Source organism: Apis laboriosa, unplaced genomic scaffold, assembly GCF_014066325.1.
Source record: "Apis laboriosa isolate Shangri-la unplaced genomic scaffold, ASM1406632v1 scaffold49_cov149, whole genome shotgun sequence".
Lineage (NCBI taxonomy): Eukaryota > Metazoa > Arthropoda > Insecta > Hymenoptera > Apidae > Apis > Apis laboriosa.
In genome coordinates, this window is record NW_025223500.1 from 949069 (window position 1) to 975877 (window position 26809).

General features: G+C 32.2%; 2 protein-coding genes across 6 annotated transcripts in view; both read right to left on the reverse strand.

Annotated features, from left to right (window-relative positions):
- Positions 1–26809, reverse strand: part of LOC122716853 (puratrophin-1-like) — a 431619-nt gene that overhangs the window by 35717 nt on the left and 369093 nt on the right. The window lies entirely within an intron of this gene.
- Positions 14269–19126, reverse strand: LOC122716857. Its single transcript, XM_043940307.1, has 2 exons — positions 15480–19126; positions 14269–14988 (listed from the first exon to the last, which is right to left on the reverse strand). Exons 1-2 carry the CDS (start codon positions 16635–16637, stop codon positions 14905–14907), a joined length of 1242 nt encoding a protein of 413 aa, XP_043796242.1. The 5' UTR covers positions 16638–19126; the 3' UTR covers positions 14269–14904.

Consider the following 26809-nt stretch of genomic DNA (forward strand, 5'->3'; position numbering starts at 1 on the left):
TTTTTTTTTTTTTTTTCAAAATATTAAACATCAGAAAGAAGAATAAGGATGAAACTAGTTCAAATATTTTTACTCTTCTTCTACAGAAAGGATTGTAATTCCGACAATACCGCGACCTTTACTACTCTTGAATTCACCTATCAGCATATTCCATTTATTAAGAAACATCCTCCGTTGAATGCACACTACACCATTTGCATTCTTAAAATGTCAATGGTTCTATCGCACAGAAGAAAACGTGGTTCTCATTTGATTATTTAAGCCAATATAATCTACATAAATCTCGCTTGAAAATTCGAAATATTATTAATATTCCTTGTCATTTCAAAATCTATCCGATTGTGAAATAATAAATCTTTATATATATATATATATAATATCAAAAAAGAAAAATAAAAAAATATATAATCCAAAAGTGACTAAAGAAACATTACAAAAAATTCAGAACAGAAACAGAAAACTTAAAAATAAATAAATTTTTTTCTACTCAAAAATGGACGCACAAGAAAATTCCTTTTTCCATTGATCCAAAAATAAAACCCAAAAAATTTGTCCAAACATCTGTCTCACAGAAACAAATTCTTCTTTAAATGATTTGGAAACACAAAAATAACAATAAATATCTGACGAAATAAAATTTACACTTTTTATTCGCCCGATCAGAGTTTTAAAGTTCTCGATGAAAAAGTGACAGCTAGCACGCTGGAAAGCGAAAGGCTCGAGCAAGGAGATCGCGCGGAGGATAATCGCGCTCCCTTGCTCGGATACTTGCACGACAGCCCATTACGCAATCTTACGGATCCGGCAAATTGAACATGAATTTTAATAAGCCACGGCTCACACTTGTTTTCCACATTGGTTGCCCGATTAGCAGGCTCGCCTAATAATTATGACTGCGTTCAGCTTAATGTTAACGAGATTGCAAATGAAATCGGTGCACCTTTCAAGCTGTGAACGTCGCTTAACGCGATCTTAATTCTCATATTCATATGCCTTACGATTTAATCGTCGATGGATCAATGATGAATGGCGTTATGGATTATTGGATGCTTCTTGTAAGAAAAAAATATCACGAAATATCATAAAATTAATATGTAACACGTAACTAGTAGAAATTTATAATCTTGCAAAAGTTTCTTAATTGGAAAATATTGGAAGATGTTGAAGGTTTTGATCGAAGAAAAATATTGTTTTTCTTTGAATTAAGAAATAAGTAATCGCGAAATGATATTTAAACTATTAAAAAATATAAATAAGTATTTATAATATATTTTTAAATCATTGTATATATATATGTTCTTAAATCAAATTTTTTCCATGTTCGTTTCACTTTTAAGAGATTGTTTTATTCTTAAATTCAGGTAGACATATCTTGAGATTAATTATATTTTACAGAAATTGTTTATTAAATTTAAGAAATATGAATTCTTTAATAAAGATTGAAATGATAATTATAATTTTTTCGAAATGATTCTATATATAATCTCGAATATAGATTATTATTAGATATACGATCTATCTTTCCTTGTTTTTCAAATTAAAAACAACGAAGATGCACAACCCATCGAATCTTATTTATTATTAAGAAATTTTACTTAAAAGCATAATAAATGCAAAGTCTAAATAAATTACGTGCAACTAGAGGTACAAATTGTAAAAACAAATATCAATATTTTTACGAATCTCACGTGAAGACGTTCACGAGCTAGAAATAAATTGCCTGAGGAAAATATTTTCCTCTGTAATTCATATGTATATCTATATCCCGTATATTTCCCTTGTGGCGCCAGATCGAGATATTCGTTAATCATAAAACCATCGCCGCTGGCGAATAATATTGTGGCAAAACTTTTCGAATAAATTAAATGCCTTTTTCTAGATTTCTTATCTTTTCCAAACATGACTAAAAAAATACTTAAGAAGGTTCTTTACATAATCTCGTCAGTTTCGATCTTATATTTTATTATGTAACTTATATAAATCTTAACTGTAAGCTTCGCATTAAAATTTTAAAAATTTTTAAAAATTTGAGAATTTCTCAAAATTTTTTTAGAAACAAATAAAAAAAATATTGAAAAATTACTGAATAATTCCTCTAAATATTATCTCTATCTTATATTACAAAGAATTAAATTATAAAATTATGGCGAATGTTATAATTGAAACTAAATAAAAATCGTTTTTTATCAAGTCTTAAGCTTTCAAAACGATGATCATTGTTATCTCTACTTCTTGAAAGAATGCCTTTGCAAATAGAATTATCATATATATAATCTATAATTTATTCAAAACAAGATAAACACGAGTTGTCTTATTACTCCATCTTTTTATTCATCTCATAACGAAACAAAATTCTTGGTATAGGTTTTACTATATCATCATTATTAAAAGTTAATTTCAAACTCAATCTGTAGTCAGTATTCGAAACCCATAATCCTATCCTCGCAAAACGAAAAAAACTACTAGTTAAAATATTTAATAGCCACGACTAATACGTCATCAAATAAACAGAATATGCAAATATTTACGCGTATACACAAATAAAATACCTCTCGCTATTTCTGGCTCTATCTAATTAAAATCATTCATGAAACAAAAGCTTTACAATATAAGAAAAAAAAAAAAAAATAAATAAAATAATTTTCTTTCGTTGAACAACAATTAAATCAAAATTAAATTAAACAAACTTTATTCATGCATAAAACATTTCTTTTTTTTTTTTTTTTTTTTTTTTTTTTTAGATTAAATCATCGTTAAATGCGAAGAGACAGAGATGAATGTAATACACGCAAAAATACGGCGTAACGTGTCGTATCGTAACGTCGTCCGCATTTGAATTTCGCCATGACATTAAATGGTTTAATTGCGAGAAATTTCAATAAGCGACGGGATGACGTAGATCGTGGAAGGCATTAAACGGCAGGCGTGGAGGTATATAATCTTCAAAGCGATCTGACGTTGGAATAACAAAGCGGTCGGTCGCGGTGGTACCGTATGTGTTTCACCTTGAAATAGCAACCGACCGATCCGTGCAATTAAAACGCGCGATTCCTCGCGATGGCGGCTGCGCAGGGGGAGCGAAAGGGCGTTTGAGACAGATCGGTTGGAAAGAAAACACTGAGGAAAAGGAGGGAAGTCGGTTGGAAAGAGAAAATGTTGACCAACCTGGACTAAAAATATATGCGAGCGAAAGGCAATGACTCCTACCCGTTTTGGCCAACCCTTCCATGAGTGACGCGTTTATCCTCGAAAATGCCCCGCGTACCTTTTACAGGAATCTCGAGCGCATAAATATGGATGGCGCGAGAGGCCGCTCGACTGAATTAGAAGCGGCCACCGCTGGAGTAATAACGAAGGCGATATTTAAGAATAATACTCTTTTGTATTTTGATTTGGATTTTAGATGGAATTTTAGATATCTATCTGGATAAAAATCTTTTATTTTTATTTATTTATTTATTTTTTTTTTTCTTCTTTTGTTTGGAACAAAGGTGAATTCAGGGAACGATACTCTTTCGTTGTTAATTTGAAAAGAGTTGGTGCAATTTTTTTTTTCTTTTTTTGGTGTAAAAATAAAAATAAAAAATTCCGACTTGAGAATAAACTAGATGTTCTTTTTTTTTTTTTTTTTTTTTNTTTTTTTTTTTTTTTTTTTTATTTAGAACGAATAATAACAGCAAATTTAGAAATAGATGATTGGAAAGGAATTTATAGAATTTTTTCTTGGTTTAGAATTGCGGTTTAAAGATATAGAAGAAATCGTCATTAAAATGGTACGCATGGAAAATATTGTTCTTTGCGGCTACGTCTGGGGAATTTAAAAAAACGATGATAAAAAGTATTGAAGGTATATACCGGTAGTCAGAGAATATTTACGATAGTGGAGAGTCAGAGTTCAGATTTTATCACGGTACGTCTGAGTGATTTTTTTTTTTGGGATAAAAAAACAACGTAAAAAGTTAATGAATGAAATATGTAAAATGAAGATTATAATATATATGGAATAAAATTGGGAGACGAGAAGTCGTATATATTCTTTTTCGTTTTCTTTTTCGATCGTGTTAATGGTTTTAAACTTTCGATAATTAGTGACAAATAGAATTCTAATTATATTAAACTCGTAAAATATTTTCTAATTGTCAACAATTTATATATTGGAAATTTTAATTAATGCTCGATTAAATAAATTCCTATCGATTGAATTCACACGTATCTGAACGTTTGAAATTCTTATTGTGAACGAAAAGTTACGAAAATAAAAAAACAAGAATTAATGAACATTAGTTGTATAAATTGTACTTTCAACGAATGAATGGAGAAAGAGTAAGTATAAAAGAGAAAGAGAGAGAGAGAGAAAGAGAATCGTGGAATTTGTTTATAATCTATTTTGCGTAGCTAGATATGCTCCAATTGCAATGATGATGGCCTCTAATTGGCCTAGCCTTGCTACCCCAAATATGTATCTATGCACTCACTACTTAAACAAGCCTAAGTTATAAGACTGTAGGACGACAGTATCAACAATTTAGAAACTGACATAATAAGATATTGTCGGTAAAATATTTTCTTTGTTGTAGCCAGTAGCCTGTAAATGTCACATACATATTGTTTAAAAGCACACTCATATATCTTAATCTCAAGTTATTAAGTAGAGGATTTTCAAATTCCTTCAAAATGAAAAAAATCGTATTCTATATTTCTTTCTTGTTTCTTTATAAGAAATCGTAGCACATTTGTTGCAGTGACTAATCCCAATACTCTTCTATTTTCCATCTTTTTTTTTTTTTTTTTTTTTTTTTTTTTACTGAATCATTTTCTTTTATTGATCTTTTTTTTATCTCGCGCCTCATTCTTACACTATGATGCCCGAGAGTCTCTATAAACTTTATGACTGTTGTTTTACGTATTCCCCATAATCTCTCGAACTTTATTATACCTACCATCTTCGCTGTTAATTCTCCTTTAAAACTTAAAATCCACGGTGCTTTTCGACTTAAGATTGATTTATATCATCCATTCAAGCATTTTGTTTCAAGAGAAATATTTGTATATAGTGTCCCGTTCAGTTCAGACACTTTTACATCTCAGTTGACATATTTTCGAGAAAAATATTTTGGTTGAAGCGATGCGTGATTGAAATCATCGAAGCATCGCTTGAAAAAAGACTCGAGATATCGATCGAGATCTAATCTATGTTGCAACGTTTTAATTTGATTAATTGTTGTATAATAAATATTAAGAAATTAGCATAAATATAAATGTATATGGATAAAAAATTATTTTCGATGCTCGATATTTAATTTTTTTGAAGTCATATTATTGCAATTCGTTCGAACAGTTTATATTAGATTTAAAAATAATTAATTTTGCTCAGGATATCGTGCAAATTTACGAGATGTGAGTATCATCTCGTATTAATAACATGAAAACATTTTTAAATAATTCGACGCTATGAAAGAAATCTGTTTATCATAGTCGGGCAAAAACTGATAGCAATGCTTTTGTTTGAGATAAATTGAAGAATCTAAACACCCCGTGTTTGAACGGATAATAACAACGTAATAATAATATAAACCGAATCACAATCATATATATTATTTTTTCATCGAGCCTTATTCGAATCGTTGAAAACTTCGTGAAATAAAATTAAATAAAACCTAATACAATTTTCTTCTAATACCTGTTCCTAACGTACAATAATTCCGTATAATAATTTCACCTTTTGTTTCAACAATTCCAAGATCAATTCCGCGTGACAATCTCACTCAAAAACACTTTTTACAAGAAAACCAGCGTCGCACACTTTCGTTACGTAAAACTGGGCCGGTCGTTGCGCCCGATGCTCATTTTTCCAGCTGAGGAAAACACGGAACAAGATAGGTGGAGATCGTGTGAAAGTTCGTACGAGCGTAGAAAATTGTATTCTAACAGGGCGTTGTTTGATTGCGTGGCAATTTCTGGTGGAATCTCTGGTGGCGCACGATAAACACGAACGGTCAAGCTCGATACGTTACGTTGCGTAATATCGAGATTACCGCAATCAGGATCACCTGGTTAACGCGATCTAGAAAGCCGATTGACGGTTTTTCGAATCGCTGCTCTTCCGCGACACGGAACAATGGAGCTAAGTAGTAGTTATGAGAGTTGGTCGCAACCTACCTAGACTGCCTACGTTTTAACCAGAGAGATTCGTGCTCGTGGAATCGTGAAATGGATGATTTTGCGTTTGTATCGAAGGAATCGTGATCTTGAGGATCAGAAGTTTCTTTGTTGTCGTTCTATGATCTGGCAATTGGAAATATTTATTTTTATTTGAAAAAAATAAGAAGGAAGGTTCGAAAGGAAATGTAGTGATAAAATATATTTAGAAAAAATATTTTCCAAATACAAAACTGATGATGCTTCGATTGAATCGTATCCGTTGAGAATGAGAATCTCTTTGTTGAATAATTGCAGAATTTTCGAATTTTTTACAGTTACAAATTGTTTAATATATTAAACACATTGATTTGTTTAAGAATTTTATATATTTATATTTTTCTTACTTATCATGTAATTTAAAAAAAAAAAATGAATCTATATATCTCTTTCATTGAATCTTTCAATTAACGTAGAGTCGATGGTTTGCTATATCGATAAAATAGATGAATAAGTAGGAGATAGATCGAGGTTGGATCGATCAGTTTTTATTTTAAGAAAGGATTGCTTATTAGCGATAAATGGAGGAAACTGGTAAATAGATTTTTATGATATAAGAAATATTAAAATATTCTCTTATTTATATACATTATATTTATAGCATATGTAATTTCAATTTATAAGATTGAGCATTTATTATAAAATAGCAATATCTATTTGATACTTATAAAATTTAATAACGCATAAAAATTATTACTAAAATGAATGAAGCTAAATATTATAAATAGCAAAATGCACATAGCATAAAGATTCTCAAAGTTTTATATTTATATATAAATATTCAAAAAAATTCCATAATATTACGTATGTGAGATACGTTATAATCTCACGATATTGAAAATCTATTAAATAAGTGATTTTATAAAGGATACATAATGAAATAATAAAAATAGAATTCATTAGAATAAATCTTATATATATATATATATACATTTTGAAAAAATTTTACAACCAATTATATTACAATGTCATTATTCTTACTTATAATTATTATAATTAAAAAAAGAATTAATTGTAAAATACTTTAACCAAGTCAATAAAAAATAAACGATAAAAATATTCTGAAATCAAGTACAATCGATAAAAAAAAAAAGACAATGGATGACTAAGAACATTTAAAATCATCTAAAATTAAATAAGTGACACAAGTTCCGGACAGTCATAAATAGTAACCATTCATCGCGGCGCGGATTAATTGCTCGATTTGCATGAAATCGTTACACTTGTTTTGTCCTCGTTCAAGGAAAGCGCGCGGCTCACGCGTTTATATTATATAAGCCGTACACTGCTACACCAGTCGATAAAGAAGAAACTTTATTGGGTTAAAAACATCGAATGAAAATTAATCCTTCGTTGCAATTACCAATTACCTATTGGCTCTATGCCAATGCGAAACGACCGCCAACAACGATCCCTCGCGTTCGAGTAGAAAGTTTGAACTATTATCCGGTCCATACCATCATTCGATCATCATTTATGTATCGACTACATTTTCGTCGAAAGAAAATTTCGAATTTTTTTTTTTTATTTGGACTTTCTCGATGAATTGATTAATCGTTGACAACGTATCTCAATTATGTAAAATAATTATTAGAAGGTCAAATTGATATTAAAGAATGCTGTATATACATGGATTTATTTACGCATATTCGATAATTTGGTAATTTGGATCGATAATGACCTGCTTTCCATACTGCCTCTCGTATCTGCAATACACTTTCTCCTATTTCCCTAATTGCCTCTTTCAGAGGTCGAGCAAACTAATTTTACATTATGATGATGAAAGCCGGTATCATAAGATATTTTACGAACTTAGTTACCTGTTGAACGGTATAAATAACTGGTCGACAATTTCAAATTCATAAAGTCAATCAAACTTAATCTATCTATATCTATGTGAAAATCAATCTTTAAAGATTTACAAGGAAAGTCATCTAACCTATAAATTTAATCTTTAATAAAAATTTTTTTATGTACGTGAAAGCATAAGAAGTTATATATAAATTTTAACGGAATATTTCTTAGACTATCAACTACCAACTATTAATTATTAAATTTTTAAAATACAATTTTGATCGGAAGGATAATATTTTTCAATAATATATATATATAATATTAATTGAAAAATTTTACATCTTGAAAAATTTTACATCTTGAAAAATTTTATTTTATCTCAATAAAAAAAAAAAAAAAATAATGATTCTCAACACACACAACGTTTCATTATATAATACTTAATAATACGAAACTCAATTTTCGTTGAACTCGCACGAATAACTCGTCAATTCAATTTTTTTTTTAAAGATCTTCGAGATCTTTTTCTTTTTCTCACCTCCTCCTCCCTTTTCCACGCTGGGACAGCAACCAAATTACGTAACAACGTTAACTCGAGATTCGGTGGTGCACGTTCGACATGCACGTTTTATCTGCCCCTTCATGCGTATTATTTAGCAAAAGCGTTCCATTACGGCTCGTTGAGCTCGCGGTATATTTCTCTCGACGGGCACGCTCGGACATCAATAACTTCCGAGAAGTTCGACGCGTATGTACATAATCACGAGAAACTCGATTCGATACTCGTTGCGAGGTTCACGAACGTCAGCGTCCTCGAAAGCTCGATTTCTACCTCGTTCGAGGAACGCTTGCCTCTTGAAATCTTTGCCTCGGTATCAATTATAAAGCAGCTTTCCTCTCTTTATTCTCTTTCGCTCGAAGAATCGAATGTACACGTTCAACGGTATCGTTTTGCCCGATAAGGGGGATACCTCGTTGGTGCAACGTCGAAAGTTAGAGGGAATGAACGATAGAAGACTTGCGTGTCGCCGCGGAGGGAAAGCAGCCGATTTCCGGCGCGGAACGGAACGATCGATCGATCGATCGATCGATCGATCGGAGAAATCTGGTGGTAGGTGATTATGCGATGGACGCAATCGATTCGATCATGATCGGGTATGCATGAAATTGACGGGTTCGAAAACGAGCACGATATAGCATCCTCGTCGTTTTATTAGAGGTATTAACTGTTTTTGTGATCGGATGATATACACTTAAATGCTGATGTACTATTTACTAACGTACTGGTATGTTGTTTATAGAATTCGAGGCTATTGTTGTATAGAGACAGCTGAGACTTGCCAAATTCTTATTCTTTAATGCCACCAGATGTCTCATTAGTTCCTATTTTCTCACAAGTACTTTTCATCATCCTAATTTTTATATACGGCCTCTTTATCCTGCTTCATCTAATGCAAATTAAATTGCTTGTAACTTAACACGATTTGTTATTACAGTTTTTTTAAAAACGTATTAATTTAATAAAAGAAGCTTTCCTTAATTTTCGATATTAAACTGGAAAAAAATAATTGAGATTTTATCAGGTAGATTTTCTCACAAGTACTTTTCATCATCCTAATTTCTATATCCGGCTCTTTATCCTGCTTCATCTAATGCAAATTAAATTGCTTGTAACTTAATACGATTTGTTATTACAGTTTTTTTTAAAAACGTATTAATTTAATGAAAGAAGCTTTCTTTAATTTTCGATATTAACTGGAAAAAAATAAGAGACATATGATATTCCACGATGAAATGAATTTTTAAGATTCTTGTAACGCAATGGAATCGAAATATGATACAATCGAAAGGCTGAATGAATTCCTTTTATATTTAATTTATGAGAAAGACGATGAATGAAGGAAAAAGGGGACGGAGAATGAAAATAAACATATAAATGAATTTCATAATATGTCAAACAAAATATTCCCAGTAATGGAGATAGCTATTGAGCAATTATATTGAAGATCATTTCAGGAATTTATCCAATGTTTCTTGTATCCACTAATAGTAAGTTTAATAGCAACTTTAATAGCAGTAGTAATTGCGGTAATAATAGTAGTGGAATAGTAAAATATACTTTCCAGTTGAAAACAAAAGATGCTAAGTCTCAAAGATATTAGAATCATTAATATATATATATATATATTTCCAACTATAATTCCCATCAATCAACCACACCCAAGAAACTTTTCAACTAACGTAGTAGTACTACGTTAGTCATGTACATCCTTTACTTTGTATCGGAAAACAAAGGCCGCGATAAGAAACACATTCAACCTCTAAACCTCCAACAACAATCGATTCCGCTCTATTCATAGTCCCGGCTCAATGTTTCCCTTCCAACGTGTACATGTACACACATTGGATAAATAAATGTGTCGTTAATATTTTCTTCGTTCTTTCACAAGTGTCCGAGGTGGATGTCAATCAACGTTCTTCCCAATGACGCGTTGCGCAAAGGAACACATTCACGGAATGCCGATACTTTTATTTATTCACACTCGTTTCCTAGTTCCCTCTACACCAAGAAATAAATTCGAAAAGCAGATATCCATTAATTAATGCCGTTGAAAAATGCCAGCCGACAAAGATGGCTCGATTACGTCACATCTCTTTTTCATTCGAGTGTCGTTATAAGGACCTGTTCCTGATTCGATCATCTCTCTCTCCTCTTTTTGCGAATTCATTCAACTTGTTGCTCGTTATCAGTTTGGTTTGGAATATATTGAATGATACGAACTGTATTGAAAGACTGATCCAATTGAAAGAAGACATTTTGAAAGCCCAATTATTATCTAATAAGTGAAAAACTTGTCTCGAGATGTTCTAGCAATTGTAGAGATCACTTTTTTTTTGTTTATTTAATGGATAAATGGATAAAGAAATTGAATTATAGACTTTTTTGTTAAAGAGTTGTAAACTTAACAAGCACAGGTGTAATCTTTATGTCAGAGATATAAACGTGCAAATTTTTTTGAGTAAGAATGAACATTGTTTTTTTTTTTTTTCATTTTTAACTTCAAACTATAAACTATCAAAACTATAGTGTCTTAATGAATATTTATAATGAAATTAACTCTGAAATACATACCGATGGAAAATATTGATCTGATCATAATTGTCTTCTTATATTTTATGTTTAAAGTATAAACTTTTACAAGTTATTGAATTGCCTTTGGCATAAAGAGGACTATATTATATAATTTTATTTTAAATACATTTGAATATTATAAGATAGAAATTGAATAGATTTCAGATAAAGGATCTATTTTGAGCATAAATATTTTTTACAATCGTTGAAACAAAAATACAACAAAGAATATCTACCGATAATAAGTAATTTTAATCTCTCGCAACTTTCAAAAATATAATGAAAATTGCAGAAAGAAATTGACTTGAATCGGAAGAAATTGAAGGCAATCTCTTTGTATCTGTTGCACGAAAACGGCCGCATCGAGAATGTATATTGAGGTTAGATGACGTATAAGTGCAACCGAGAAGCCGTCGACATACACTAAGTTACCGGCATTGCGTCGGTTAATTGTGTCAAATCCGCGAAGATTTCATTTCTCACGTAGAGTCATCACCGACCAATTTCCAAATCAATATCTTTATGTCGATATCCGAATAATTGAATACTTTTTAATGCATTCTTTTTATCAAAACAATTTTTATCTAAAGAAAATAATTGAAATAAAAAATAGAATGACAAATTTATTAAATTAAATAATATTCCATTATTGGAAAATATTATTATTAACGAATCTAAAATCTAAATCTTCAAGTTAGATTTTAACTTTTTTGAAGAAATGAAGAAAATAAAAAACTTTCACTTCGGAACACAATCTTCGTTCCAAATAAAAATTTATACACGACTTCCTTGATTGGCCAAGGAATTTCCATCGACTTCAAACGATCTGACATTTAATAGGCATTGCAAACTCACGTTGTCGCAAAATGGAGACGCCACGCCTAGCATTGTCGCGGTCGTAAAAGCATCGATATCGTTTCCTTTCGTCCAGCATGGGCGAGAGCGAGAAAAAACGAAAGTGGTCTCGAACTGGATCGGAATGTTAGACCGGTCCTAGGCCTTTAGTATTATTTACCTCGACTTGCGGAACCGCTATAGCTGCCATTAACATTCCCGCGGCTCGTGGTCGGCAATTTTCGTACGAGAAATTTTACATAAACTTCATTCATTTCCGTCCAGTTGAATTTATAAACAACCGATAAATTTCATCTCAAATGATTCGTTCTATGGAAAAGATAGAGATACGAAACGAAAAGTAGTAGTAGTACTAGAATTCGTTAAGGAACACTGCTGTGTCAAATTAAACACGAAATTTTTTTTAAACGATAATATTATTTTCTTGGCCTCAAAATTGTCAAGGAATCAATCCTTTACAATGTTTCACGAATATTTATACACTCAAGGCGAGTTAATGCTAGATTATTATGCTAATTATATTTAACGTGCTCTTTAATGCGTCATTGTTACTGCGTTTTGTGCTACATAAACTATTGATAGTCCAGTTGAAATGTAACAAAGCTTTATACAGTCAAAGATATTTTTAATATTAATATAATGAAATTCTATCTATTTTTAATCGATTTTCAGTGATTCTTAATCTTTACAATCTTTACAAAATTAAATTCATGGATTATTCCTGAAAAGTGTCAATTTTATATTATGTAAAAAAAAAATTGAATTTGATTATACTCGAATGCTGCATCATAATGGTTAACTTTTTTGAAATTATGGAACACATTTTTCGATTGTTATATGAAAAATTTAAAAAACACGAAATGTACTAAAATCATAAAATTAACGATAAAAATATGCATGAATATATCTTATTTCGATTAACTAATAACATTAATAATTGTTAATATATTTTCGTAAAATATTTGTAACGGAATCACGAAACATTATTGTTCTTATACATAAAGAAGCGATTAAGGATCACTATGATACGACATTCTAATCTGATTTGTATATTCTTCGATCCACATTCCATTCATTTCATAATTTATAACACATTGTGGTCTGATGGTTTATCAAAGAATTATCTCTGAGGTTCGTTATATTGTTTGCCCGTCGTTATCAGAGGTTATGTGTATACGTAATGCGCTGTTAACAAATCGTTAATCATCTTCGTGCACTTTAAACGCACGTGCACGTCGCGTCAGCGCATTCGCAATATAGAATGTTTCTTATTGTTTTTCAATAGGTGACGGGCGAAAGAATGCAAGTCAAAGGTGGTCGACGTCGTGCCAGACACGGTATCTAAAGCAAACTCGAGCTGCATTGCAATTCGATCGTGTAAAACTTCTTTGGAAATTCCATTAAACTAGAAGATTTTATAACCGTTGCCAAATATCGACCGCTATCGAATCAAAGTTTACAAGTTTGGGAAGCAATAAGATTGCTCGATTCAATCTAAATCGAAAATTGAAATTGATATTAATTTAAAACTTTATTATAAAACTAATATTAAAAATAATTGCAAATTTAGTTAATTTCATATATTATAAAACTTGATCATTTTTGCATACATATTTCCGTTCGTATAATGGATAATATAAAGTATTTGCACATAACCTTATTTTCTAATGAAGCCACTTTTTTATCCTATTCTAAATTTCATTTTTATACCATCAAATTTTTATAGTATGATAAATATAATTTATCATATTTATGGTATATTTATATATTAAATATAATGATATATTTATTAAAATTATGATAATACAAATTAAGTTAGGAAGAGCAAAATCAATCGAAAAAGAAAAAAAAAGATTTTATCTTCAACTATATTTTAAATATCGAAATGTAATAATTTTAAATTATGATAAATAAGAATCAACAAAAATTAACAAAAATTATGATAAAAACAGACATTTGTAAAAAGATAATGAGACACCTTGACAAAACAACTATCACAAAATAAAAAACTTTATAATAAATTCTTCAAAAAATAATGTATTTAATCTTTCTTATAACGAAATTGAATCAATAAATCCAAATTTTAATTTTAATTTAAATTAAATTTAATTTTAATTTTAATTAGTAACGTTCGTTTCTTATAAACATATCACCTAATCTCACAACTTATAGACAACATAGTAATATATGTATACATCATAACCTCCAAAGTAATAAACACATCTAAAAAAGGAAACACCTTACTTGACTCCACTCGGTATAACTCCATCCATCAAACACCTTAAACATCCTCTCTTTCCTGAACAAAAAAATTTCTCAACAAACGCGATGCTCGCCGCGATTCGCACAACCGATTCATTTTCACCCACGAGAACACAATCGAGCGAGCGGTTCTAGTTGAAAACAACGCGGCACACACCAGATAAATTCCTAGTCAGGTCGAGGCACTCGCCAACGCAAATACCCGAAGATACTTTCGCAAGAGACGATCGGTTCGTGTCTAAATACCACGTTGCCGTTTCACAGCGGCGCGTTATAGCTCTCCGTGTGGGTGCACCTTAAAGAACACAGCGATCGCATCCGTGACAGCTGTGGCGCGCGGCAGGGGGCGCGCAAAGCGATGCATTTTAGCAGGTTGATGCCGCGGCGTGATTTACTCGCGCAATAGAATGCACTTCGAATGGTAGGAAGAGAGCAATATCTCGCGTTGCAAACCGATAGGAGTGCTTTTAATGTTCAGAAAAGGGAGGAGGAGGAGGAGGAGGAGGAGGGGAAGGGGATTGTTCGATTCGATGGTTTCTTCTCTTTGTTTCTCCTCGCTTGACGTTTGCATGGCGCCGGTTTATCGTGGAAAGGAACGAGCCGAGGACGATAGGCGACGGTTGTTTTCAGGCCACTGTAAATCATCCGACTGTTCAATCGTATCATGTACTTGACTTTATTCCGTGAAAGGAATATTTCTTGGAAGGAGCTTTCTGATTTCGTGGGCCTCTTCGATCGGTTCGTCCCTACGAGACAGACCTGGGAAGGTCGTGGAAATCTAGTTCAATGCGAGGAAGACGGTGAATATAAATAGACCGACCTGCCAAGGAAATTGTGGAATATTTGGAACATTACCCGGCTACTTTTTTTGAAAAACAGAATGATCTGAATTATGTTGTTTACAAGTACAATAATTTAAGACATGTAAGAACCAAACTAACTCACGTCCATTTATTCATTATTATTCCACTATTTTATTGCTCGTTATTCTCACTCGCTATAGTTTTTTGCACTCGCTTGTTTATATGTTACACGTTAATTAAGAAAATTTTAATAGGCAGAATTTCAACTATAAATCTTACATTTTTATGGCTGCTAACCTAACTACTCCACGAGAATAAAAAAATAATTGGTAATTTTTTGTAATTAACCTCAATACTTCCCGCAAATATATCCTCCTCAATTTAAAGAATCGTATTATATATCGATCGTCAATCGTTTCAAAATCTCGACTCACATGTACTCTAGGCACCGAGGCCGATCTTCCATTGATTCTCCTCCGTCTAAGGATCCTAGCGCGCTCCCTGTCCCTCCTGGTACACCTGTCCTCCTGTCGTGGGATCAAAGACAACTGCTGGGGGCCCTCCTCCTCGAGGGATCGAACCCCGAGCAGGACGCATCCTTCGTTCTCGTCGACGCCCGGCACAGCGCTGTTGCAATTCCGCATTCCATCGGCCTCCGTGGTATCGTTGCTACCCAACGAACACCTCGACAGATCCTCGCTGGACTTGGAAGATGCAATTGCCGCCTGGCGATACTTCTTCCTCTCGATCACGAACGACGAGGCTCTCGCCCTTCGACCGGAATGATCTTGCCTCCTAGCGATCAATTGCTCGGTCTTGGTTGTGAATTCCTGCGATCTACTCGTCCTCGAACGATATCTGGTCAATTGGCCGCCATCCGTTCTACTCGACGAAACACTCTTCGGACCCTTTTTCGCGAACACGAACTCTTTGGTATCCTTGCAATCCTTCGAGATGCTTTGGCTGTCGCTATCTTTGGTTGTCGAGGTATCCGTGTTCTCGGACTCTTGGCAAGACCCGTTTCCAGGCGCAGACACGCTTCTCCTCAACCCGCGCGCCCTCTCGATCTTCGACGCATTGGAAGAGTATCTCGTTAGAGTGTCCCTGTATTGAAAGTTCACCGTTGTTTTGTATCCCTGATCGTCGTAAACACTCTTGCAATCCACCACTTCCAACAACTTTATAGAGATTTCCAGTTTCTCGTCTCCCACGTTGATCGCATTTTCCTCGATTACTTTATTTTTCCTCGAACCATCCTCCTCATCATGATTTCGTGTCTCAGATTCGAAGGACGAGTTTCGCCTCCCGTCCTCCACGCGACGAGAACAGGATTTCAGGAACTGATCCTTCTTCGACTCACGGCTCTTCTCCTCCAGGGAGACGGATTTCTTGAGGATGTGCGGTGTCTTGTGCACACGTGGGAAACAGTTGACGTCCAGCAGGCTAGCGGTGTCGACGTCGTCTTGGTCAGGAAAACTTGGTTGGTCTTTAGGACACGATGTCTCGCGCGCTCCGTCAGCGTCGACGCACTGACGGACGGAGATCAGACGGCATCCGCCGTCGTCCCCACTATCTTCCTCGATGATGTACATCCGAAATAACTACTCGACGCGCGTCATCGCCGTTACGAGGGTATTCCGCGAATTGGAGGCGCCGCCGTTTCTCTTCGATACTTCTCGATCCGCTCGTAGATAAGCGTCGAATCAATTTTTGATGATTTCATATTCCTCTTAGGATGTTTATCATCTCCGAATGGACATTTTTAGAATTGTTTCAATATTTTTAAAGCGATCTTCGATTCGATGAAAATTATTTATTTACAGTTCGGTTTGTAAAAATTTGTGTCTTTTATTTTATTATGTTATTAAATTTTGATATAGATATCGAGTTGTTGGAACGATGAATTTGGGGAGAAAAATTGTTTTGATGATTCGAATTTTATATATAAATAATATGACGGATGTTCTTTCATTTATTATAAAATTGCTTATATTGATAATTGCAATTTATTATATTGTCCTGTTATATTTATTGTCTTGATATTGTACAACACTTATTTTGTTCTTGCTTTAGAATCCTGTTATTTTGTCTGAGTGGAGACTGAATTTCTAGGAGGTAGAGAAAAATTGTTTCAATATCTTACTCTTCAATTTCTAATTTCCAAATCAATGTTATTTGATTTATAAAAATTATTTATCGACAATATTTTAATATTATTTTATCCTTAAAGAGCTTATTTTAAATTCTTTTTAAAGTAGATTTAAAGTTTCTTGAATATTTCGATAAAAAAGTTTTTATTCCCATGTGTAAAAATTATTTCTTAACAGTGCAATTTATAAACTCTTCCGTTGCATATTTATTCTCCTTTACACAAACTTTATTCAATTCTTGATTTTTAATTTCATATTATTCTTATCTTAATATTACAAAAATCTTGTTTGACATTTTCTCACAAAAATATATAAACAAAATTGACATAATAATTGTTCTCATTCAATTGTTACCATTAACATCTGTTCTTCGCAAAATTTCCAAACAATTTTTATTTCTTTCCCCAGAAAAGATGCATTAAACGCATCAATTTTACGATACAACAACCGATTCTCCGTTGCACGTCTTCTAACGTATCAGAAGGAAAGTCACAAACTCCCGACACTACACGTAATTCGCGGTTATCCTCCCAAACAATCGTTCCGCAATCTCATCCTCAGAACACCGATATTACTTGCTCCCGTGCACCATAATGACAGTGCATACACACAAAATAAAGCTTTCAACGTCCATGCACACGTTTAAAAAATATTTCTCTCGATGCAACGACTCTTACTTCTCTCAATGCGATACCGATAGTTTGCGCCTAATATCAGACAAGCTCTGGCTGGCTCGATTCCAGATTAGCAACCGGTTAAATTGCAAACAGTCGTAGTTTTACAATATATACACACGATTTTTCGTCATAAAAGTTTGGTTATTTCAAAATCGTTGTCAATTTAAAATTCCACTTATGGACGATGCACAATCGCCGATTCCGCACGCGAATCGTTTCGACACACTCGAATCCGAAACCGTGGGACAACACACTTATTTTTTTTATCTCGTTTTAGGACAGTTTATGCGAATTTTTCTCAACGTTTAAAATAAGAATCTTCGAACCATGCCTTTTTTCCTTTCCAAGTTTTACACTTTTATGGACAACTACAACTGTCTTAACTGATTTTTTTTAATGACAATTGTGATCCCTGATATTCTTTTTTTTCTTCATAATTCTCTTGTCGTTTAAATACTTTGTTCCGTCTCCGTTGCGTATTCGCATGCGGATTCATCATAATCTGTATTGTCACTGTATTTCTCTTTCTTTTTCCTTTTTTATTCTTTCAATACCACTACTGTTATCTAACGCTACTTTTAACAAATGGTTCTCTCGTTTGTAAATTGTTATTATTGTTATTATTAACAAGAAATTCGAGGCGATCGAAGAGGGAAAAGGGCAATTTGTCGGCGCGAAAGTTGTTCCTCGCGTCACGCGATCTTCGAGGGGCGAGCCTCGAGTGATAGATCGAGAGGATACCACCGCGATCTTTCAGGTAAGCCGGATTCTGGCAGCGTACAATTTCAATGCTTCGATCGAACGGGCAGGTTAAAAATTGATAACATTCACAGTTTTTAATCCAAACACTCGGAATTAAAAAAAAAAAGTCGTCCAAAAAATCGTCAGCGTGACAGGTTTATTCTTTATTTCATCGATCGATCCATCTTTCTTTGACAAAAAATTCACAATTTTTAATTTAAACACTCGAATAAGAGAGAAAGTCCAAAAAAGTTATATAAAAAGAAAACTCTGTATGTGTATGTGTATGGAGAAACTCGAGAAAAATATTTTATTTCGTAAATTGTTCCAATCTTAATCTCGATCAATCCATTCTGCAGCGATATATATTATCCATCGGCGGATCGAGGACCATCGCTTTACGGTAGGTCGGAGCCGCGCGAGCCGGAAAAAGAGACGCAAAGGCGTCGAGCGCCGGTGGCCTACTGGTGCGACTCTCCTAATCCCGCGCGCACACGGGGCACACCACGGTAGAGCACGTATGCAACACGACGCACACCGACCAAGTGGGGAAGAAAGAAACACACGCGATTCCATTCCACTCGAGACCGCGCGCGCTCTACTCGACACTCGCCTCTAAACTCTCACCGCAGCGCCGCGGTTATATCTCTTTCTCTCTCTCTCTCTCTTTCTCTCTCTCTACGGGCAAGATCTCTACTGCGCGGCACCGTTCCTTTCTCTGTCTGGAACAGGGGGCAGGGGAGCGGAGTGCCCTGTCCCGAACGCGTACGCGCGTACACCGTCCTCCAATCAGCAAGCGATCCGCCACTTTGCGGCCTGGAATGCCTTTTCCTTTCGGAAACCCGCTCGAACCGGTCGCCCACTCGCGCTCGCGTGCACGATACACGCGATCGGCCGCTGTTAACGGGTGGCGCGATTGATCGATTCTTGCGCGTGGGAGGGTGGTGCCCACCAAGGGGAGCAGTAGTACCCTTTTGTGTACGATTTCGAGGATGGGAGGTGGAGGCTGCGTTGATGGGTGAATTGTGAAGTTTAGTTAGAGTTTGGACCGATTTCGAGTGTTTTATGATTCAACGCTGAAGTGATTTTAATATTTTATTTGATTGTTTTCTAGATTGTTATTGTTTGTATCCGTGTGATTTGGTGATTTTAACTAAGCTTTGAATTTTGTAATTATATATTAAAGAGAATTTGACGTTTTACTATTTTTTTTCTTTTTTTTTTTTTTTTTTTTTTGGTATTTTATTGATTTCGTTATATTGAAATATTGGATATTGTAAATTTCTTGAAGATAGAAAATTGATCTAGAATGATTGTCTTTTTATTTTATAGTTATTATTAATATCTTTCTTGTTACATCTAAACAAGTATTTATTCAAGAATAATGAATTGTATTTTTCATTTAATATTATATTAGTTATTGATTAGTTTTTTCATTTATTTGTCAAATTTGAATAAATATAATGAAAGGGACATCGTTTTCATAATTATTCTTTCTAAAATTTTATTCCAAAATTGAATATGCAATTATTGTACATCAAAAAACTTTTTTTTTTTTTGAATAATTTTTTTCACTTTTTTCACTTCAAATAAAAATAAAAAATGTTAGTGCAAATAAAATGAAAGAAGCGGTAAACGAAATAATACAGAAGATCAATTATAAATTTTAATTTATTAAAAAGAAATAAGATTATGTTGGTAATAAACGAAATAAATCGACAATATTGTTTATTATTGTTTTTTTCATAATCAATTTATTAGAAGAAACAAAATATATTTTTTAAAAAACGAAAAAAAAGTCAAAACTAAATGTAGAAGGATTAATAATATCATGTATATTTATAATTTAGATAATTAATTGTGTTTTCAATGTTAATTAGTAAAATAATCTTTTAATTTATTTATTTTTTTTTTTTATATCTTGAAACAAAAATGTCCCTTTCATGCTATCTCTCTTCTATATTGATTTTATATTGGAGTATACTTTAAATCAGGTATTTCGTTAAAAATATTTAGCCTTGAATTAAAATGCATATTTTTAATAACATTCTTCTCTATGTATTATGTTAAATAAAAAAATTAATATAATTGACTTGAAATTTGATAGATTTTCTGAACGTTGGATTTTTAATTTTTAATTTATATTGACAAAAAAAACAAATTCATTCTTTAACGCGTATAATAAACATATAATAAAGTATCTCTTTAACCATGAAACCAAATATAATATAATTAATTAATATTCAAGAAAACAGAGTTAATAAAGATATAAGCATACGGAAATATCTAAAGTTTAATACAGAAACCGATAATCTTTTCTTAAACAAAAAAAAAAAAAAAATAAAACTTTTTTTTTTAAACATAAAATAATAATAATTTAATTTACGATCTCGTTGCTACAATTCTCATATTATGAATGAGAGATGAATACAAATAAAAATAGAACATGAATTTTAATCGAATCAATATGCAGTCTCACGTTGATTATTTATTGCTCGCTAGCGGTTACTTTTTACAAAGCTCACGTCATCGTACGATCACAGAATGTTTGTCATCATGTTATATAGACATAGTTTTCAGAAGTAGTACGCGCGTTTTGCTCGAGAAATACCGTTCCATTGATATATAATCGAGTTCATATTATTCTATATGAATAATATTGGTCAATATTATCGAAGAATGTCAAATAATGTTCAAATTCCTCGTTTAGAAATAATATTCAAAAGATAATATTCCAAAAAGAAAAAAAAAAGAAAAACGAGAACATGTATTCTAGCACACCATATCTCATCATGATACATCTGTGTTTATTCTTCATAAAGCAAACATTCAATTCACTCATTGTGCAATAATCTATCAACGTAAAAATTTTCGAATAAAATTCACAAGTTTTAGATCAAATATATGCTATGCATTTTATTTTGTACAATTCGAAAGATTTATAATGTTTTTAATAATGCCCATAGATAAAAAGATAAATCACAATTATTAGTGTAAAATGATTGAACAAATGCAATATAAAAGATTACTCTTATTATTAAAAAATTGGCAAAATTATTATGCAAATGAAATCAATTATCTGCGTTATATGTAGTATTTTAAATAGAATAAAATAAATTAAATAAACAAAAAAATTTAAATTAAACTAACAAAAAAAAAAAATGAAATTTGAGAAATAATTCTCAAAATTTTTTAAAGTAACTTCCAACCAATTTTTCAATATTAAATTAAATCTCAATGTTGTTTCGTTTCATTTTAATTTATTAAAAACAGAACATGTTAAACCGTACGTATTAATAACAATTCTTTTATATTTAAAAAAAAAACAATTCAAAGAAGCTGTATTAAAAATAAATATCAAATACACTGGAATCAATTTTATTACATGTAAAAACAAAAAATCGAAAAATTAATCAAAACCATAATAATCATCGAATCTCCTCTCAATTGTAAACGCGAAATATTCTCGTCTCGTGGTGCAACAAGCATCCCTTCCGATGTACACGCAATGTATACACCCAATGCGAGTCCCGTGCCATATGGCAACGCGGATCGATCGTTGGCTGGGTTTGGCTCGAAAGGAGAGGAGAGAATGAAAAACGCGACGCGCAGTGGAAAGTGTCCCGCATGGCTTGTTAATAGAGACTCTCCTTTGCGCAAGGAACGTTGATAAAAGGCAGGCGGACAGCATTTTCTATTGTGCCGTTTCTCGGATTGCATCCGGTGTAAAATTTCACTTGGCTGCTGGTACTGAGCCATCGTTATCGAACCATACTACGAGTACCTCGTGGTTTTCACGGGTTTTTGCGCGCGGCTCGCCACACGTGAGACTGGTTTCGATATTCCGCGTCCCCGATCGAACATGATGCGTCAAATCCTCGTCGACTTTTTGTTAGAGGCAAGAAGACTCTCGTGGAGAGGGAAAATGTATGAAGTTGTTCAGCTTGCGGTTTTTTAGTTCGATGGATTTGTTAGTTCTTTGATCGGATCATCAAAACCTTGATACGTTGCTTTTTCGTCGAAATTGAGATACACGTTTTTTTTCATGTGTGCGATTTAAAATTTCAAATGAAATTTCCAGAATATATATCGCATACGTTCGTCGCATTTTTAAAAAAGGAAAATAACAAAGAAGAAGCAGATTACGTTTCTTTATATTATTGTGATTTTTCATGGAACAAAAATTAAAATTATTGCATTGTAAAATTAAAAAAATATAACGTTATTTGAATATATGGAATAGCTCATTTTTCTCGTACGTTTTATAGATATAATATAACTTCATTTACGTGAAAGAAATTTTAATAATGCTTGGTTATATAAGAGCTTAATATTTGAAATACCACTGAGCATCATTATATAAATATTTTTATAATATAATTGAATATCTTTATATAGTAAATTTTTAAACAAAATTACAGAATAATGTACAATATCACGAAAACAAATATATTAAGTTTTGTAAATCATTTCAAGTATTTAAAATCATGTTTTATATTTTGTGTGAATTACATTACAAAATTAATATTGTTACGCAATAACATATCATTGCCTGTCTAATAACTAGAAATAAAAATTTATGTAATTAGAGAATCAATTTATAATATTTCATACATTATTATACATTTCAGAAAAATCATTTTAAAAGAATAAGATATGGAATTCTATATATTAATAATTAATATATATTAATATGTATTATATTAATATAAATATATAAATATAAATATTAATATATATAAATATATATAAAAATTTTTTTCGTTTTTTTTTTTTTTTAATTTTGACAATTATATTTTTTATTGTATTCTCGAATAATTTTATCGTTTGTGAAATTTTTCTTATATACAGGATTAATATATTAATATTTATATTAATATATATATATTAATTAATTAAAATATCTCTTCGAGGGAGAGATTTCGATTTTTTTCGTTCTTTTTTAACAATTTTTTGACAATTATATTTTTTATTGTATAATTTTATCGTTTGTGAAATTTTTCTTATATACAGGATTAATATATTAATAATATTACATATAAATATTAATATATTAATATATTAATCCTATATAAGAAAAATTTCACAAACGATAAAATCATACGAGAATACAATAAAAAAATATAATTGTCAAAATTAAAAAAAAAAAACGAAAAAAGTCGAAATCTCTCCCTCGAAGAGATATTTTAATTCGATTCGATGACGCACCAAGCTAACGCTCGAACATTTAATTAAACCTCTATCTAAGTTAGTTTAAAAACTTGAAAACAGCACGATCAAAGTTTCTCCGTTTCTGTCTATCCTTCACGCGACAAATATTTCAAAAAAAAAATCGCGGACCACTGGCAAAACGTCCAACCTCGAACCGCGAAAATAGACTTGGCCAACAATTCGCAGACTCCAGTTCCAACACGAGGAGAGGCGTTTCTATTTATACGAGTGCGTCGAGCGGAAGAGAGCCCATAGGGATTTTCGAAACGCGCCTTTCGACACGGCGGCACGTGCCCATCGCCGTCGATATATACGTTCACGCACGTGCGCGCGAATATTTAATTAATCGGCGTCGGCACGTGAATACGAGCTACGATCCTCGTAGCATCAGCGCCGCGCATGCATATCAACGTTCATTACTAGCCGTGCAAACAGATCGTTATGTTTGCGCGATAACGAAACCGTGAGAAATGACGTTTGCGATTGGAGCATAACAATTGATGGTCTCTTGGACCGAATTCTGGACCCTTGTTCAGCTTTGATCGTTCAACAATGGTTAAATTATGGAAAATATGGTAATGTGCAGTGGGAAGATGTAAATGAGAGGTTGGTTAAATTTGAATTTTATGAGACACAATTTTCTTTCAATAATATTTAAAATCCAAAAATGTGAAGAAATGAAATGTTTAATGCATTAATAACGTATCATTAGAAAGAAAGAGAGATTTGTTTGGAGATTGATAAGAAAGTTGGGTAATAACAATTCTTAGTATTTTGAGATAATATCCATTACATAAGAGAAATTTTGATACTAAAAATTTTGTAATTATTTAAATGAAATAGCTACTTTTTCTGTAATAATACATCAAAGTCTTTCACTTGTGTAAAAAATTCTATAGAAATTCATACACTTTCAAATATTTATTTTTCTTATCTTATATAATTAGATATTTAAATAAAACTTATATTTGCGATACAATTTCGTGATACAAAATAATATATTCTATCGAAATAATAAAAGTTCCAATATACTACTGCAATGCAAACTTCCTCGTATCTTCCATCTTTTTTCACGCGTTTAAAGAAGGATATTATTACGCTTACGAGCAACAAGAAAGAGAATAAAAAAAAAAAAAAAGAAAACTAGCAAAAAGACAAAATCGTTTCCCCATCGCGTGTACAACAGGTACAAGACGGACACGACCTGGTCACAGCGCATTCATCACCCGGAATCCACGCTGAAAGGATATTATTAAGGATCAACGAGCATCCTCTCGGTCGGCGATAAATTACTCGTGCAACGACATTCAACAAGCACGGATCACTTTTCCCAGCATCGACGAGCTCGAATTCTCTACTACGAGCAATGTGGAATCAATGGAAAAGGTACGGTTATGATTAAGCTGAGATATAATTAGAACCTTGGGATATCACCGTTAGACGATTTTCCAGTATGGGCGAGGATATACTCGTGAGTATATACTCGTTGACCCTGGATGATTAATTTATTCCCGGTGCATTTCCTTTGGAATAAAAAAATAAAAATTGCAGAGCAGGGTGGAGGTTCGAACTTGTCTTGACCTTGGGATCTCGATCATGGGAGTGACATGATTCTGTGACAGCGAGGAATGTCTCTTGGTATTTCAAGGACGAATGATTACGGATTGGAGTAGCGGTTGATGTGAATCGATATGGAAAGAATCTGATTTGTCTTCAGTTCGTGGAGAAATAATCTTATCGATTTCCAATAAAATATATCTTCCTTTTTAACAATGAATGAAATCTTATCATTAATTTTTATACGTTTTTCTTTCGTTTTTATCACATTTGTTTTAAACTGAATAATTGGAAAAAATAATAAGAATAAATTTATTAAATTTTGTTGTTTATTAACAATTAAAATTCTATGTTATAAAAATTGTGACAGTTTTATAAATATGAAAATTTGAAATATATATCCTGTTATTAATCTCGATAATCTCGAGGATTAATACATTTAATGCATTTTACTATTAAAGAAAGAACACGTGTATTATAGAAATTATAAAATTTTATTTTTCACATTTTAATTAAAATAGTTATAATTAAGATCAAAGACATTTTTTTTACATGACTCTGCATTAAGCAAGTAGAGTGCAAATATTAAGCTAATAATAAAAAGAGATTCGATTTTATCGTTCCAAGCTTCTCGAATTCTCTGTTTGTAATTTCCCTTCGAATCTTTCATCGTTGCAGAACCGACGTTACGATCGATGATTGTTTCTAATGAATGACAATGGGTGTGTAACGCCGCGTCCGCGTGCATACTTCAATGGAATCGTAATCGATGTTCAGTGGAAGCTATGCAACCTGGTACAGTACGATTCTGCGTGTGGAAAGGATCAAGTTCTCAACGAGAGAAAGGAGATCCGATCAATGTCTTTGAGAACGAGTTAGATGCCAAAGCTGGAGCGAGTTCACGGAATCTGAAGTCGTAAACACATTTTATTTTCTTCAGTTGCATCTTGTTATGACCTATGTTGATGGAATAAGCAAATTTTTATTGCCAAGACTTGCCTCAGGAATTTGATTGTCAAGCCATTTTTATCGTGACCTTTTTTAAACAATTTTAAAACGAAGATCTTTACCACTGTTTATATATATATATATATAAAAAAACACCTATTAAAGAATCTAATTTATATATGAAACTGAACAAGAGATAGAATTTGAAAGATTTGAGATGATCATGTGAATCAGAATTGGATATCATTTCGTCAAATCTTATAAAATATAATGCTTGGGCAACCAAAAATTACTATGAATTGAAATTATTGAATTTTCTTATTGTATCTTAAAAAAGATTCCATTCTAGGATTTAAATCCACCTTCTTATTATACATATATATTAATTGTTAGATTGACATATATTAAAATCAAAAGTTTTTTTTACCAATAACTTGAAGAAGAAAGAAATAACTCAAAATGGCGACATATTTTAACTTT